At 51.6% G+C, this 16,711-nt stretch overlaps 1 protein-coding gene across 1 annotated transcript in view; it reads right to left on the bottom strand.

Moving 5' to 3' along the window:
- The window catches only part of LOC138647786 (cytochrome P450 2D14-like), a 270,386-nt gene that overhangs the window by 22,024 nt on the left and 231,651 nt on the right, over nt 1–16,711 (bottom strand). Inside the window, exon 8 of the mRNA XM_069737044.1 lies at nt 15,205–15,346. Coding sequence (XP_069593145.1) covers nt 15,205–15,346 — 142 coding nt within the window. The remainder of the gene's footprint in view (nt 1–15,204; nt 15,347–16,711) is intronic.

The following is a 16,711-nucleotide window of genomic DNA, read 5'->3' as shown; positions in this document are numbered from 1 at the left end:
CAGCACCGCCAGCTGTTCCCCTGCTGTGTAGTCGGCAACGTGTCCAGCACAAGCCACGCTGGCACAACAGAACAAAAGCTGCCACCAGTGCAGGCTTCGGCCTACACTCTGCTCCTCTCCTCCTCCTGCTGACCCTGGGCTCAAACACCGCAAGTTTTTGCCCGGAAGTGCTAGCTGCACAGAGAAAAACACCAGCCAATGTGTTAGTGGGGTTCAGCAACGCCAGCTGTTCCCCTGCTGTGTAGCCGGCAACGTGACCTGCAAACGCCATGCAGGCACAGGAACTGAAATTAAAAGGGAACCTGGCCCCACCCCCCCAGGTGTTTCTATGTATAACAGCCACCTAGTACAGCAGTACTGCTGCATTTGTACAAGGTGGCTGACTTTTTCTCCTTGCCCACGTGGAACTCAACACGTACAAAATGTGTCTCATTGAGACCATTCCACTGTCCCTGAGGTGTGACTTTCCTTTGTAATGATACGCAGCACCCCCCTTGGTAGCGTTTCCCGTCTTTTGTCATCATGGTTAGCTGGCTGCGCCTGTGCATCCGCCCTGCTAGAAACAACGCCCCTCGTTGTCATATTTATTTTGTCAGCGAGGGTGTGGTTTATGGGCACGAGCAGTGCATATGTTCGCCTGTCTTAACTCATCTCCTTCCGCCTTCTTCAGACTGTGCGGCCTCCTGGCCGTGGTAGGCGATAAGGGATCAGCTGAGGCCGCCCAGTCTGGAGCAGGTGTAAGGACATGTGTAAGCGGCAAACCTATTTACTGCACAAGGCCACGAATCCCAGCCACGCAGTGTGATTTTTTGAAAACACACTGTGGGTCTGGGATTCATGTCCATCGCTAACCGCAACGGCCGACATGAAATGAGGTCAGAAGACAGGAAGCGCTCACAGCGCATGGCCAAGGGATCACAATAGCGCAGACTCCTGTACAGCAAATAACAACGCTCAGGAATCTGCGCCCAGTACCTAGGTGCAAATTTTGACACCTGTGCTGCGTCTCGTTAAAAAGACAAGTCACGCCTCCACAACTGTTTGACAGTATAATGGGCTAAATAGTGTACGTGTTTTAGTCAGCGTGTGCAAGGAGCAAAACAAATAGAGCAACCTTTTACTTGTGCAGCATTAATGATGCACAAGGTGTGGCTCTTGTACCTTGCAACACCTGAGGGGGGGGTTAAAGGTAACCTTTGAAATTGGTTCAACTAGGCTTCGGCCTACACTCTGCTCCTCTACTCCTCCTGCTGACCCTGGGCTCAAACACCGCTAGTTTTTGCCCGGAAATGCTAGCTGCACAGAGAAAAACACCAGCCAATGTGTTAGTGGGGTTCAGCACCGCCAGCTGTTCCCCTGCTGTGTAGTCGGCAACGTGTCCAGCACAAGCCACGCTGGCACAACAGAACAAAAGCTGCCACCAGTGCAGGCTTCGGCCTACACTTTGCTCCTCTCCTCCTCCTGCTGACCCTGGGCTCAAACAACGCCAGTTTCTGCCCGGACATGCTAGCTGCACAGAGAAAAACACCAGCCAATGTGTTAGTGGGGTTCAGCACCGCCAGCTGTTCCCCCGCTGTGTAGCCGGCATCGTGTCCAGCACAAGCCACGCTGGCACAACCGACCAAAAGCTGCCACCAGTGCAGGCTTCGTCCTACACTTTGCTCCTCTCCTCCTCCTCCTGCTGACCCTGGGCTCTAACACCGCTAGTTTTTGCCCGGACATGCAATCTGCACAGAGAAAAACACCAGTCAATGTGTCAGTGGGGTTCAGCAACGCCAGCTGTTCCCCTGCTGTGTAGCTTGCAACGTGACCTGCAAACGCCACGCAGGCACATGAACTGAAATTGAAGGGAGCCTGCCCCCCACCCCCCCAGGTGTTTCTATGTATAACAGCCACCTTGTACAGCAGTACTGCTGCATTTGTACAAGGTGGCTGACTTTTTCTCCTTGCACACGTGGAACTCAACAAGTACAAAATGTGTCTCATTACAGACCATTTCAATGTCCCTGAGGTGTGACTTTCCTTTTTAATGACACGCAGCACCCCCATTGTTAGCGCTGCCCGTCTCCTGACATCATTGGTTGGCTGGCTGTGCCTGTGCGTCCCCCCTGCCCGACACAACGCCCCCCGTTGTCTCATATATTTTGACTGCGAGGGTGTGATTGATGGGCACGAGCAGTGCATATGTTCCCCTGTTTTCACTCCCCTCCTTCCGCCTTCTTCTGACTGTGCGGCCTCATGGCCGCGGCATGCGATAAGGGATCAGCTGAGGCCGCCCAGTCTGAAGCAGGTGTAAGGACATGTGTGAGCGGCAAACATATTTAGTGCACCAGGGCACGAATCCCAGCACCGCAGTGTGATTTTTTAAAAACACACTGTGGGTCTGGGATTCATGTCCATCGCTAACCGCAACGGCCGACATGAAATGAGGTCAGAAGACAGGAAGCGCTCACAGCGCATGGCCAAGGGATCACAATAGCGCAGACTCCTGTACAGCAAATAACAACGCTCAGGAATCTGCGCCCAGTACCTAGGTGCAAATTTTGACACCTGTGCTGCGTCTCGTTAAAAAGACAAGTCACGCCTCCACAACTGTTTGACAGTATAATGGGCTAAATAGTGTACGTGTTTTAGTCAGCGTGTGCAAGGAGCAAAACAAATAGAGCAACCTTTTACTTGTGCAGCATTAATGATGCACAAGGTGTGGCTCTTGTACCTTGCAACACCTGAGGGGGGGGGTTAAAGGTAACCTTTGAAATTGGTTCAACTAGGCTTCGGCCTACACTCTGCTCCTCTACTCCTCCTGCTGACCCTGGGCTCAAACACCGCTAGTTTTTGCCCGGAAATGCTAGCTGCACAGAGAAAAACACCAGCCAATGTGTTAGTGGGGTTCAGCACCGCCAGCTGTTCCCCTGCTGTGTAGTCGGCAACGTGTCCAGCACAAGCCACGCTGGCACAACAGAACAAAAGCTGCCACCAGTGCAGGCTTCGGCCTACACTTTGCTCCTCTCCTCCTCCTGCTGACCCTGGGCTCAAACAACGCCAGTTTCTGCCCGGACATGCTAGCTGCACAGAGAAAAACACCAGCCAATGTGTTAGTGGGGTTCAGCACCGCCAGCTGTTCCCCCGCTGTGTAGCCGGCATCGTGTCCAGCACAAGCCACGCTGGCACAACCGACCAAAAGCTGCCACCAGTGCAGGCTTCGGCCTACACTTTGCTCCTCTCCTCCTCCTGCTGACCCTGGGCTCAAACAACGCCAGTTTCTGCCCGGACATGCTAGCTGCACAGAGAAAAACACCAGCCAATGTGTTAGTGGGGTTCAGCACCGCCAGCTGTTCCCCCGCTGTGTAGCCGGCATCGTGTCCAGCACAAGCCACGCTGGCACAACCGACCAAAAGCTGCCACCAGTGCAGGCTTCGTCCTACACTTTGCTCCTCTCCTCCTCCTCCTGCTGACCCTGGGCTCTAACACCGCTAGTTTTTGCCCGGACATGCAATCTGCACAGAGAAAAACACCAGTCAATGTGTCAGTGGGGTTCAGCAACGCCAGCTGTTCCCCTGCTGTGTAGCTTGCAACGTGACCTGCAAACGCCACGCAGGCACATGAACTGAAATTGAAGGGAGCCTGCCCCCCACCCCCCCAGGTGTTTCTATGTATAACAGCCACCTTGTACAGCAGTACTGCTGCATTTGTACAAGGTGGCTGACTTTTTCTCCTTGCACACGTGGAACTCAACAAGTACAAAATGTGTCTCATTACAGACCATTTCAATGTCCCTGAGGTGTGACTTTCCTTTTTAATGACACGCAGCACCCCCATTGTTAGCGCTGCCCGTCTCCTGACATCATTGGTTGGCTGGCTGTGCCTGTGCGTCCCCCCTGCCCGACACAACGCCCCCCGTTGTCTCATATATTTTGACTGCGAGGGTGTGATTGATGGGCACGAGCAGTGCATATGTTCCCCTGTTTTCACTCCCCTCCTTCCGCCTTCTTCTGACTGTGCGGCCTCATGGCCGCGGCATGCGATAAGGGATCAGCTGAGGCCGCCCAGTCTGAAGCAGGTGTAAGGACATGTGTGAGCGGCGAACATATTTACTGCACAAGGCCACGAATCCCAGCACCGCAGTGTGACTTTAGGAAAAGCCACTGTGGGTCTGGGATTTATGGCCATCGTTAACCGCACCGGCCAACATGAAATGAGGTCATGAGACGGCCTGCACTAACAGGGTATTGCCAAGGGATAACACAAGAGCGCAGTTTCCTGTACTGCAAATAACAACGGTAAGGAATCTGCGCACAGCACCTAGGTGTAAATTTGTACACCTGTGCTGCGTCTCCTTAAAAAGACTAGTAGTCACGCCTCCACTACTGTTTGACAGTATAATGGGCTAAATAGTGTACGTGTTTAATTCAGCGTGTGCAAGGAGCAAAATTAAATAGAGCAACCTTTGACTTGTGCATCATTAATGCTGTTCAAGGTGTGGCTCTTGTACCTTGCAACACCTGAGGGGGGGGTTAAAGGTAACCTTTGAAATTGGTTCAACTAGGCTTCGGCCTACACTCTGCTCCTCTACTCCTCCTGCTGACCCTGGGCTCAAACACCGCTAGTTTTTGCCCGGAAATGCTAGCTGCACAGAGAAAAACACCAGCCAATGTGTTAGTGGGGTTCAGCACCGCCAGCTGTTCCCCTGCTGTGTAGTCGGCAACGTGTCCAGCACAAGCCACGCTGGCACAACAGAACAAAAGCTGCCACCAGTGCAGGCTTCGGCCTACACTTTGCTCCTCTCCTCCTCCTGCTGACCCTGGGCTCAAACAACGCCAGTTTCTGCCCGGACATGCTAGCTGCACAGAGAAAAACACCAGCCAATGTGTTAGTGGGGTTCAGCACCGCCAGCTGTTCCCCCGCTGTGTAGCCGGCATCGTGTCCAGCACAAGCCACGCTGGCACAACCGACCAAAAGCTGCCACCAGTGCAGGCTTCGGCCTACACTTTGCTCCTCTCCTCCTCCTGCTGACCCTGGGCTCAAACAACGCCAGTTTCTGCCCGGACATGCTAGCTGCACAGAGAAAAACACCAGCCAATGTGTTAGTGGGGTTCAGCACCGCCAGCTGTTCCCCCGCTGTGTAGCCGGCATCGTGTCCAGCACAAGCCACGCTGGCACAACCGACCAAAAGCTGCCACCAGTGCAGGCTTCGTCCTACACTTTGCTCCTCTCCTCCTCCTCCTGCTGACCCTGGGCTCTAACACCGCTAGTTTTTGCCCGGACTTGCAATCTGCACAGAGAAAAACACCAGTCAATGTGTCAGTGGGGTTCAGCAACGCCAGCTGTTCCCCTGCTGTGTAGCTTGCAACGTGACCTGCAAACGCCACGCAGGCACATGAACTGAAATTGAAGGGAGCCTGCCCCCCACCCCCCCAGGTGTTTCTATGTATAACAGCCACCTTGTACAGCAGTACTGCTGCATTTGTACAAGGTGGCTGACTTTTTCTCCTTGCACACGTGGAACTCAACAAGTACAAAATGTGTCTCATTACAGACCATTACAATGTCCCTGAGGTGTGACTTTCCTTTTTAATGACACGCAGCACCCCCATTGTTAGCGCTGCCCGTCTCCTGACATCATTGGTTGGCTGGCTGTGCCTGTGCGTCCCCCCTGCCCGACACAACGCCCCCCGTTGTCTCATATATTTTGACTGCGAGGGTGTGATTGATGGGCACGAGCAGTGCATATGTTCCCCTGTTTTCACTCCCCTCCTTCCGCCTTCTTCTGACTGTGCGGCCTCATGGCCGCGGCATGCGATAAGGGATCAGCTGAGGCCGCCCAGTCTGAAGCAGGTGTAAGGACATGTGTGAGCGGCGAACATATTTACTGCACAAGGCCACGAATCCCAGCACCGCAGTGTGACTTTAGGAAAAGCCACTGTGGGTCTGGGATTTATGGCCATCGTTAACCGCACCGGCCAACATGAAATGAGGTCATGAGACGGCCTGCACTAACAGGGTATTGCCAAGGGATAACACAAGAGCGCAGTTTCCTGTACTGCAAATAACAACGGTAAGGAATCTGCGCACAGCACCTAGGTGTAAATTTGTACACCTGTGCTGCGTCTCCTTAAAAAGACTAGTAGTCACGCCTCCACTACTGTTTGACAGTATAATGGGCTAAATAGTGTACGTGTTTAATTCAGCGTGTGCAAGGAGCAAAATTAAATAGAGCAACCTTTGACTTGTGCATCAATAATGCTGTTCAAGGTGTGGCTCTTGTACCTTGCAACACCTGAGGGGGGGGGGTTAAAGGTAACCTTTGAAATTGGTTCAACTAGGCTTTGGCCAACACTCTGCTCCTCTACTCCTCCTGCTGACCCTGGGCTCAAACACCGCTAGTTTTTGCCCGGAAATGCTAGCTGCACAGAGAAAAACACCAGCCAATGTGTTAGTGGGGTTCAGCACCGCCAGCTGTTCCCCTGCTGTGTAGTCGGCAACGTGTCCAGCACAAGCCACGCTGGCACAACAGAACAAAAGCTGCCACCAGTGCAGGCTTCGGCCTACACTTTGCTCCTCTCCTCCTCCTGCTGACCCTGGGCTCAAACAACGCCAGTTTCTGCCCGGACATGCTAGCTGCACAGAGAAAAACACCAGCCAATGTGTTAGTGGGGTTCAGCACCGCCAGCTGTTCCCCTGCTGTGCAGCTTGCAACGTGACCTGCAAACGCCACGCAGGCACATGAACTGAAATTGAAGGGAGCCTGGCCCCCACCCCCAGGTGTTTCTATGTATAACAGCCACCTTGTACAGCAGTACTGCTGCATTTGTACAAGGTGGCTGATGTTTTCTCCTTGCCCACGTGGAACTCAACACGTACAAAATGTGTCTCTTTGAGACCATTCCACTGTCCCTGAGGTGTGACTTTCCTTTCTAATGATACGCAGCACCCCCCTTGGTAGCGCTTCCCGTCTTCTGACATCATTGGTTGGCTACTTGCGCCTGTTCGTCCGCCCTGCCTGAATAAAATGCTCCTCGTTGTCTTAATTATTTTGACTGCGAGGGTGTGATTGATGGGCACGAGCAGTGCATATCTTCGCCTGTCTTAACTCATCTCCTTCCGCCTTCTTCAGACTGTGCAGCCTCATGGCCGCGGCATGCGAGAAGGGATCAGCAGAGGCCGCCCAGTCTGAAGCAGGTGTAAGGACGTGTGTGAGCGGCCAAAATATTTACTGCTCAAGGCCACGAATCCCAGCACCGCAGTGTGGCTTTATGAAAAGACACTGTGGGTCTGGGATTTATGGCCATCGTTAACCGCACCGGCCAACATGAAATGAGGTCATAAGATGGGCAGCGCTAACAGGGCATTGCCAAGGGATAACACAAGAGCGCAGACTCCTGTACAGCAAATAACAACGCTCAGGAAGCTGCGCCAAGCACCAAGGCGTTATTTTGGACACCTGTGCTGCGTCTCATCAAAAAACCAAGTCACGCATCCACTACAGTTTGACTGTAGAATGGGGTAAATTGTGTATGTCTTTCATTCAGCGTGTGCAAGTAGACAAATTAATAGAGCAACCTTTCACTTGTGCAGCATTAATACTGCACAAGGTGTGTCTCTTGTACTTTGTAACACCTGAGGGGGGGGTTAAAGGTTTCCTTTGAAATTGGTTCAACTAGGCTTCGGCCTACACTCTGCTCCTCTCCTCCTCCTCCTGCTTCAACACGGGCTCTAACATCGCTAGTTTTTGCCCGCAAGTGCTAGCTGCACAGATAAAAACACACGCCATTGTGTTAGTGGGGTTCAGCAACGCCAGCTGTTCCCCCAGTGTGTAGCCGGCAAAGTGTCCTGCAAACGCAACGCAGACACAAAGCTGCCTCCAGTGCAGGCTTCGGCCTACACTCATCTCCCCCTGCTTACCCTTTGCTCCAACACCGCTAGTTGGGGCTCTAGGAAGACAATCTTTAATAGGCAAGGCAACGCATCCGGGTTCCAGCACCGCCAGCTGGTTCTCGGCAGTGTTCTTGTCACAGGTACTCCCTCGTGCCAAGCCTGGTTTCAGCACCGTCAGCTGTTTCCGGGTTGTGTCAACTTCACTGAGACGCCTATGCTTGCCCCGTCGTGGGGCGGTCGAGTTAGCCAACTCCAGGGTGCCTCCAGTTTAGGAGCTTCCTATGTGGGCTGCGTGAACTGGTAGTCAAGGCTGGTTCTGTAGTGCCAGTAGGCCCAGCTCCCCCTGTAGGACTGTTGGGGTTCGGTAACTGCGGCTGCCTCGCGGCCTAGCTGTTCTCTCCTCTCCTGTGGGCCTTGGGGTCCACCACCTGGTTCCAGCACCGTCAGCTGGTTCCGGGCCGAGCCTTTGGCTTAGGTGCCTCCTCCTGGGTATCCGAGTTCCGCCAACGCCAGGCGGTCCTTGGTAGTGCTTTTAAGCGCGGGCACCTACAGCTTAGTAACCGGGTTCCAGCACCGTCAGCTGGTCCTCGGTCGTGCCATTGGCTCTTGCACACTGGGGCAACGCATCCGGGTTCCAGCACCGCCAGCTGGTTCTCGGCAGTGTTCTTGTCACAGGTACTCCCTCGTGCCAAGCCTGGTTTCAGCACCGTCAGCTGTTTCCGGGTTGTGTCAACTTCACTGAGACGCCTATGCTTGCCCCGTCGTGGGGCGGTCGAGTTAGCCAACTCCAGGGTGCCTCCAGTTTAGGAGCTTCCTATGTGGGCTGCGTGAACTGGTAGTCAAGGCTGGTTCTGTAGTGCCAGTAGGCCCAGCTCCCCCTGTAGGACTGTTGGGGTTCGGTAACTGCGGCTGCCTCGCGGCCTAGCTGTTCTCTCCTCTCCTGTGGGCCTTGGGGTCCACCACCTGGTTCCAGCACCGTCAGCTGGTTCCGGGCCGAGCCTTTGGCTTAGGTGCCTCCTCCTGGGTATCCGAGTTCCGCCAACGCCAGGCGGTCCTTGGTAGTGCTTTTAAGCGCGGGCACCTACAGCTTAGTAACCGGGTTCCAGCACCGTCAGCTGGTCCTCGGTCGTGCCATTGGCTCTTGCACACTGGGGCAACGCATCCGGGTTCCAGCACCGCCAGCTGGTTCTCGGCAGTGTTCTTGTCACAGGTACTCCCTCGTGCCAAGCCTGGTTTCAGCACCGTCAGCTGTTTCCGGGTTGTGTCAACTTCACTGAGACGCCTATGCTTGCCCCGTCGTGGGGCGGTCGAGTTAGCCAACTCCAGGGTGCCTCCAGTTTAGGAGCTTCCTATGTGGGCTGCGTGAACTGGTAGTCAAGGCTGGTTCTGTAGTGCCAGTAGGCCCAGCTCCCCCTGTAGGACTGTTGGGGTTCGGTAACTGCGGCTGCCTCGCGGCCTAGCTGTTCTCTCCTCTCCTGTGGGCCTTGGGGTCCACCACCTGGTTCCAGCACCGTCAGCTGGTTCCGGGCCGAGCCTTTGGCTTAGGTGCCTCCTCCTGGGTATCCGAGTTCCGCCAACGCCAGGCGGTCCTTGGTAGTGCTTTTAAGCGCGGGCACCTACAGCTTAGTAACCGGGTTCCAGCACCGTCAGCTGGTCCTCGGTCGTGCCATTGGCTCTTGCACACTGGGGCAACGCATCCGGGTTCCAGCACCGCCATCTGGTTCTCGGCAGTGTTCTTGTCACAGGTACTCCCTCGTGCCAAGCCTGGTTTCAGCACCGTCAGCTGTTTCCGGGTTGTGTCAACTTCACTGAGACGCCTATGCTTGCCCCGTCGTGGGGCGGTCGAGTTAGCCAACTCCAGGGTGCCTCCAGTTTAGGAGCTTCCTATGTGGGCTGCGTGAACTGGTAGTCAAGGCTGGTTCTGTAGTGCCAGTAGGCCCAGCTCCCCCTGTAGGACTGTTGGGGTTCGGTAACTGCGGCTGCCTCGCGGCCTAGCTGTTCTCTCCTCTCCTGTGGGCCTTGGGGTCCACCACCTGGTTCCAGCACCGTCAGCTGGTTCCGGGCCGAGCCTTTGGCTTAGGTGCCTCCTCCTGGGTATCCGAGTTCCGCCAACGCCAGGCGGTCCTTGGTAGTGCTTTTAAGCGCGGGCACCTACAGCTTAGTAACCGGGTTCCAGCACCGTCAGCTGGTCCTCGGTCGTGCCATTGGCTCTTGCACACTGGGGCAACGCATCCGGGTTCCAGCACCGCCAGCTGGTTCTCGGCAGTGTTCTTGTCACAGGTACTCCCTCGTGCCAAGCCTGGTTTCAGCACCGTCAGCTGTTTCCGGGTTGTGTCAACTTCACTGAGACGCCTATGCTTGCCCCGTCGTGGGGCGGTCGAGTTAGCCAACTCCAGGGTGCCTCCAGTTTAGGAGCTTCCTATGTGGGCTGCGTGAACTGGTAGTCAAGGCTGGTTCTGTAGTGCCAGTAGGCCCAGCTCCCCCTGTAGGACTGTTGGGGTTCGGTAACTGCGGCTGCCTCGCGGCCTAGCTGTTCTCTCCTCTCCTGTGGGCCTTCGGGTCCACCACCTGGTTCCAGCACCGTCAGCTGGTTCTCGGCAGTGTCTTTTGCTCTTGTACCTTCTGCTCCCCATCCTGGTTCCAGTACCGTCAGCTGGTTCCGGGCAGAGCCTTTGGCTTAGGTGCCTCCTTCTGGGTATCCAAGTTCCACCAATGTCAGGTGGTCCTTGGTAGTGCTTTCAGGCACGGGTACCTCCTGCTTAGTAACCGGGTTCCAGTAACGTCAGCTGGTCCTTGGTAGTTCCATTGGCTCTTGGACATTCGGCTACCTATCCGGGTTCCAGTACCGTCAGCTGGTTCTCGGCAGTGTCTTTTGCTCTTGTACCTTCTGCTCCCCATCCTGGTTCCAGTAACGTCATCTGGTTCCGGGCAGAGCCTTTGGCTTAGGTGCCTCCTTCTGGGTATCCGAGTTCCGCCAACGTCAGGCGGTCCTTGGTAGTGCTTTTTAGCACGGGTACCTCCTGCTTAGTAACCGGGTTCCAGTAACGTCAGCTGGTCCTCGGTAGTTCCATAGGCTCTTGAACCTTCGGGTAGCCATCCGAGTTCCAGTTCCATCAGCTGGTTCTTGGCATTTTCTCAGCCTTCTTGTACCTTCTGCTACATTTCCAAGTTGAAGACCCTAACGTCGACAACCCGGAAGACCACCCCGATGACGACGACCCGGAAGACCACCCCGATGACGACGACGACGACGACGGCGGAGACGACGACGGCTGAGACGACGACGGCGGAGATGACGACACTGGAGACGAAGACCCTGGAGACGACAACATGGAAGACCGAGAAGCAGAAGAACAAGAGGCTGCAGAACAAAGAGCAGAAGAACATTAAGCATAAGACTTAATATCAGAGCAAAAGATATTATCTAAATTATATGCAGAAGAAGACTAAGCAGTGTATGGGGGTGAGTCCGTTCCTCCTCGTGGTGCCCCTGGATAAAGCCTGATGCTGCAGGCCAAACTGAACGCGGACAAATGTAACTTTTGTGACTGGCAGAACGGAAGGTGTAATCTTCCAACTTTTATAGATAACAACTACGGGAATGCCTGTCACAAATGAGAATATGATGAAGAAGTAGAATAGGAAGAATAATAACAGTGGAATAAAAAGAATATGTAGAATAGGAAGAATAATAATAGTTGAAGAAAATGAATATGAAGAATGTAATAAAAAAAAAAAATAGGTAGAAGATGAAGAAGAAGATGAATAAGGTGAAGAAGTTGATGTCAAGGATGCTGATGATGATGAAGATGAAAGTGTGGGAAAAGAAAAAAAAAAAAAGAAAAAAAAGAAGGGGAAGGGCGTGGAATAGTGAAACATCAATATCTGACAAAATAAAAAAAATTTACATACTCAATATCTTTTTCAATCCGAACGTCTTTAAAAAAAAAAAAAAAACATGCTATTCTATTTGATTGGACTAATCCTCATTGCCTTTAATGTCTCCGCCACCTCCCCCATACATCCTACATTATTCTTAGTTGTTTTCCTTCAGGTAGAATGAACCTACAAGGAAAGAAAGGGTTTATTTTAATTCCGATATTTTGGTCCCATTGACTTGCATTGGGATCGGGTATCGGTATCGGCGATATCCGATATTTTTTGAATATCGGCCGATCCAAACCGATACCGATACTTTCCGATATCGGAAGGTATCGCTCAACACTATTCATCACTCCCAACACAATCACATTTGGCTTCAAGCATCTCCTCTGACCAGTAGTATCATCCTGTCTCCTGCGTACCATACTTAAATTATCTCTAAACCCCCAAAACCAGCAGAAGTGTACCCAAATCTGCTCTTCTCTGCAGGGCTACTCACAAATTTCCCCATTCTGAGATGTACTCTTCATACACGTTTACTAAATCTGGAGCTAATGAACTAAGCTGGCAGACAGCCGTGAGCCACAATTCATGGGACCACGAGCCACATGTGGCTCCCGACCTACAGGTTGGGGACCATTGCTCTAAATCAAAGTGGAAAATGAAGTTACAGGCTGATCCAACTTCAGTGGAAATGCTTCAAGAGAAGGAAATGATGCTCAGTAGTGTGTGTGGCCTCCACGTGCCTGTGTGATCTCCCTACAACGCCTGAGCATGCTCCTGATGAGGCGACGGATGGTCTCCTGAGAGATCTCCTCCCAGACCTGGACTAAAGCATCTGCCAACTCCTGGACAATCTGTGGTGCAACATGACGTTGGTGGATGGTGCAAGACATGATGTCCCAGATGTGTTCAATTGGATTCAGGTCTGGGAAACGGGTGGGCCAGTCCATAGCTTCAATGCCATTATCTTGCAGGAACTGCTGACACACTCCAGCCACATGAGGTCTGGCATTGTCCTGCATTAAGAGGAACCCAGGGGCAACCACACCAGCATATTGTCTCACAAGGGGTCTGAGGATCTCATCTTGGTATCTAATGGCAGTCAGGTTACCTCTGGCGAGCACATGGAGGGCTGTGTGGCCCTCCAAAGAAATGCAACCACACACCATTACTGACCCACTGTCAAACCATTCATGCTGAAGGATGTTGCAGGCAGCAGATCGCTCTCCACGGCATCTCCAGACTCTGTCACGTCTGTTACATGTGTGAACCTGCTTTCATCTGTGAAGAGCACAGGGAGGTCGCGGTCACATGACCGTGACGTCATGGCAGGTCCTTGTTGCATACCATCTTTGCCACCAGAACCTGCCGCTTGCATGGAGCGGTTACCGGAGCGTCGCGAGGAGCGGGAAAGGTGGCGGAAGGTGAGTATATAATGATTTTTTGTTTTTTTATTATTTTTAACATTAGATCTTTTTACTATTGATGCCGCATAGGCAGCATCAATAGTAAAAAGTTGGGGGGACACAGGGTTAATAGCAGCGGTAACGGAGTGCGTTACCCGCGGCATAAAGCGGTCCATTACCGCCAGCATTAACCCTGTGTGAGCGGTGACTGGAGGGGAGTATGGAGCGGGCACCGGGCAGTGACTGCAGAGAGTAAGGAGCGGCCATTTTTCCGCCGGACTGTGCCCGTCGCTGATTGGTCAAGGCTGTTTTGCCGCGACCAATCAGTGACTTGGATTTCCATGACAGACAGAGGCCGCGACCAATGAATATCTGTGACAGACAGAAAGACAGACAGAAAGAAAGACAGACAGACGGAAGTGACCCTTAGACAATTACAGTATATAGTAGATCAGTGAAAATATGCTGTATTCTGCTAGAGAAGAGCAGGAAATTCTCTAGTCCATTCAGTGCTTACCAGATTGTGGGTTGTCTATGAACCTCAATATCCAACACCAGTTTCCATAACCCCTTAAAGGGGTTCTCTGAGAAATGGTATGAAATACTTGAAATATAAAATACATATTGAAATATTAAATTTTCTTCTAAATACCTTTATTTTGCTAAAATGAATGCTTTGTTTGGTGCACTCTGTCAGTATTTCAAAGATGGCAACTGCCTTAAATTGTTGTGCAACCATCATAGATTTCAGAGGAAGTGCAGTTTGACGGTCTGCGTAAAGATCATTTGCTCGAGACATAAATCAGGTCAGAGCAGTGTCCTGTTAGTCATTATGATCTCACCTTCCTCTGATCAGTCAACCTGACAGGACACTGAATGGACTAAAGCAGAAAATAAACACATTTCTTTAACTGGCTGATAATGGACATCCTTCTCAGTCAGCCTGACCGTTTCAGTGCAGTGTGAGGAGTACGTCTGTCTGGTTCTGCAGGCAGCATGTCCTAGGACAGTTTGCACACTGCTAAATGGAAGATGCCATATTGAATATCCTCTCTGAGTGCACTAAATTAAACATACCTTTTTGCAAAAAAAAGGTATTTAGAAAAATGTTTAATCCCTTAACAACCGCCAATACGCCTTTTAACGGTGGCAGTTAAGGGTACTTATTCCTCAGCTCCACTTATTAACATCGCTGATGAATAAGTGTATTGCGCCCTCAGCATTAGAAAATCCCTGGGGTCTCAGCTACCGGGGGTAGCTGAGACCACGGAGTACATGATTCGGATCGGTTTTTACCGTCCCCAGTGTTGCGATCATTGTTATTCACCGAATAACGGCGACCACAAAAAAAAGTCTGGTTTCCCATTTATTTCTCTCTCCTCTAATATGATCAAGCACATCAGAGGAGAGAGAAATTGGATCACTTGAGCCCCCTGGTACCTCCGATGTTCCCTGGTCCTGCCGGCTCTGTCCCCTGGCCCTCGGTGTCTTCTTCTGGTAAGAAAATGGTGAGCGCATGCACAGTGCGCCCGCATAGAAATGCCGGCTGGCTCCGGTAACAATAGGAGACTTTTCCTATTGGTTCATTTTGATCACAGTGATAGACCCTCTCACAGTGATCAAAATAAAAAAAAATAGTAAATCAAACCCTGCTTTATCACTCTCCTTAGTTAAGTGAAAATAATCAAATTAAAAAAATATTTATTTCAATTTTTACATTAGAGTTAGGTTTGGGGTTTGAGCTAGGGTTAGGGTTGAGCTAGAGTTAGGGTTGGTGCTAAAACTAGGGTTATGGTTGGGCTAGTGTTAGGATTGGGACTAAGGTTAAAGCTAGGGTTAGGGTTAGAAGCTAATACAGCTGGTTGTGGCATTTATAGAACCTAACCCCCTGACTTTTTTGAGTGCCAACATTTATTTAGTAGAAAACTATCCCTGGAGCTAATTGATCTCTAAGTTATCAAAGTAGCTATACTGCCCCAATAGTGTATAACCCTTGCATATAAGATATGATCAGTAATGCAAAGAAAACTTTCCTTACCTATGGAAAATGGGATAAATGCCTCTCGTTTTAAAAACTTTTCATTCTCATCAAGGAAATGTTTAGGGTAAAACTGGAAAGGTTTCTCCCAGACTTCGTGATCTTTGAGCACAGAGGACAGGTTGGTGATGATATTGGTGCCCTGTGGAAAAAGAGGATGAAAAATCTTTAAGACTGAAATAGAACATGAATATAAACATCATGTATATATATTGTGGTGCGGTGACCCACGTTACAGCCAGGGGGCGCTGTGTGTGCGCTTCAAGATGCGCTTGGAGGCATAAATGTGATGAGACAAAGTCCGTCAGGAGTGTAAATAGCCGGTGTGTGTGTGTTGCAGAGGAAGACACTCTGTGCTGTCAGTCTGAAGTTAAGTTGGTGTGCTGGGACCTGTAGTACCACAAGCAATTGTGTAGTTCTAATGGGAGACTTGCAGGGCTAGTTATGAGAGATGGGAGGGTCAAAGTAGTCACACACACCCACACTCTCACTCAGGGGAGTGGTTACACCTAGCTAATGTGACCAGGGTCTGAGTCACATGGCGGGAGAGGGATCCTGTGTATGGATCCATTTGGTCCATGTGCAGGGTCCTGGACGGTCGGTGTTGGAAGCTCCTGTGAGTGGAGACTTCCTGGAAGCACCTGAGACCGTGGACCTAGTGGACGGTCAGTGTTGGAGTCTCCTGGCATTGGAGAAGTCCTGGAAGCACTGAAGAGTGAGTCCTGTAATAGCCTGGGTGTTGGATTGTCCTGAAGTGGGCTGGAGTCCCGGAAGCACTGCTGAGGCTATGGACTGAATGCTTGAGGTGTTGGATTGTTCTAATATGGACTGGAGTCCTGCAAGCACCTAGTGAGAGTGTGAGTCCTGGAATGGTCACGGTGTTGGATTGTCCTGGGATGGACTGCAGTCCTGCAAGCACCTGGTAAGATCATGGACTGATGGCCTGTGTGTTGGAAGTGCCTGTGATTGGACTTCCTGGAAGAGCATGGAAAGGCTGCATCTACAGAGCCTGAGATGGTTTCTGTGTTGGGGAAGCTACAGTTCCTACTGTGGGTCTGGACTATCCGAGGTGCCCTGATCCCAAGGACGGTGATCCCAGTGAGGCAGTTTCCCTGTGAATCAGCACTGGCAGGAGTCAGTGTGTAGAGCCGAAGCTCCTGAGAGGTAATCCCTGGTGGGTAATATGTTCCGTTGATACACGTAATGAACTGTGCAGTCACCTGGTGACTGGAGAGATAAGGCGTGACTACCGAATGTTTTGTAAAGCCACACGTGTTAAAGTAACAGACTATGTGTAAGCTGGTGATGTGTAACCTGGCTTACAGTGCGGTTTATGACGCTTTAATAAACCGTATAGATTGATTTGTGGAGAAATCGTGTCTGTATGCGTTATTCCCGTGCAAAGCGAGTGTCCCCAAGACCCAAAGGAAGGGAAAAGCTACAATTGGTGGAGAATGCGGGTAAACGGTTCCCCAAAAAAAGCACGTGTGAAGTTCTACTGCCTGGC

The sequence above is a fragment of the Ranitomeya imitator genome, chromosome 8, assembly GCF_032444005.1.
Source record: "Ranitomeya imitator isolate aRanImi1 chromosome 8, aRanImi1.pri, whole genome shotgun sequence".
Taxonomy (NCBI): Eukaryota; Metazoa; Chordata; class Amphibia; order Anura; family Dendrobatidae; genus Ranitomeya; species Ranitomeya imitator.
Note: the sequence above shows the minus strand (reverse complement) of the source record. Positions and strands in the feature narration are given on the sequence as shown.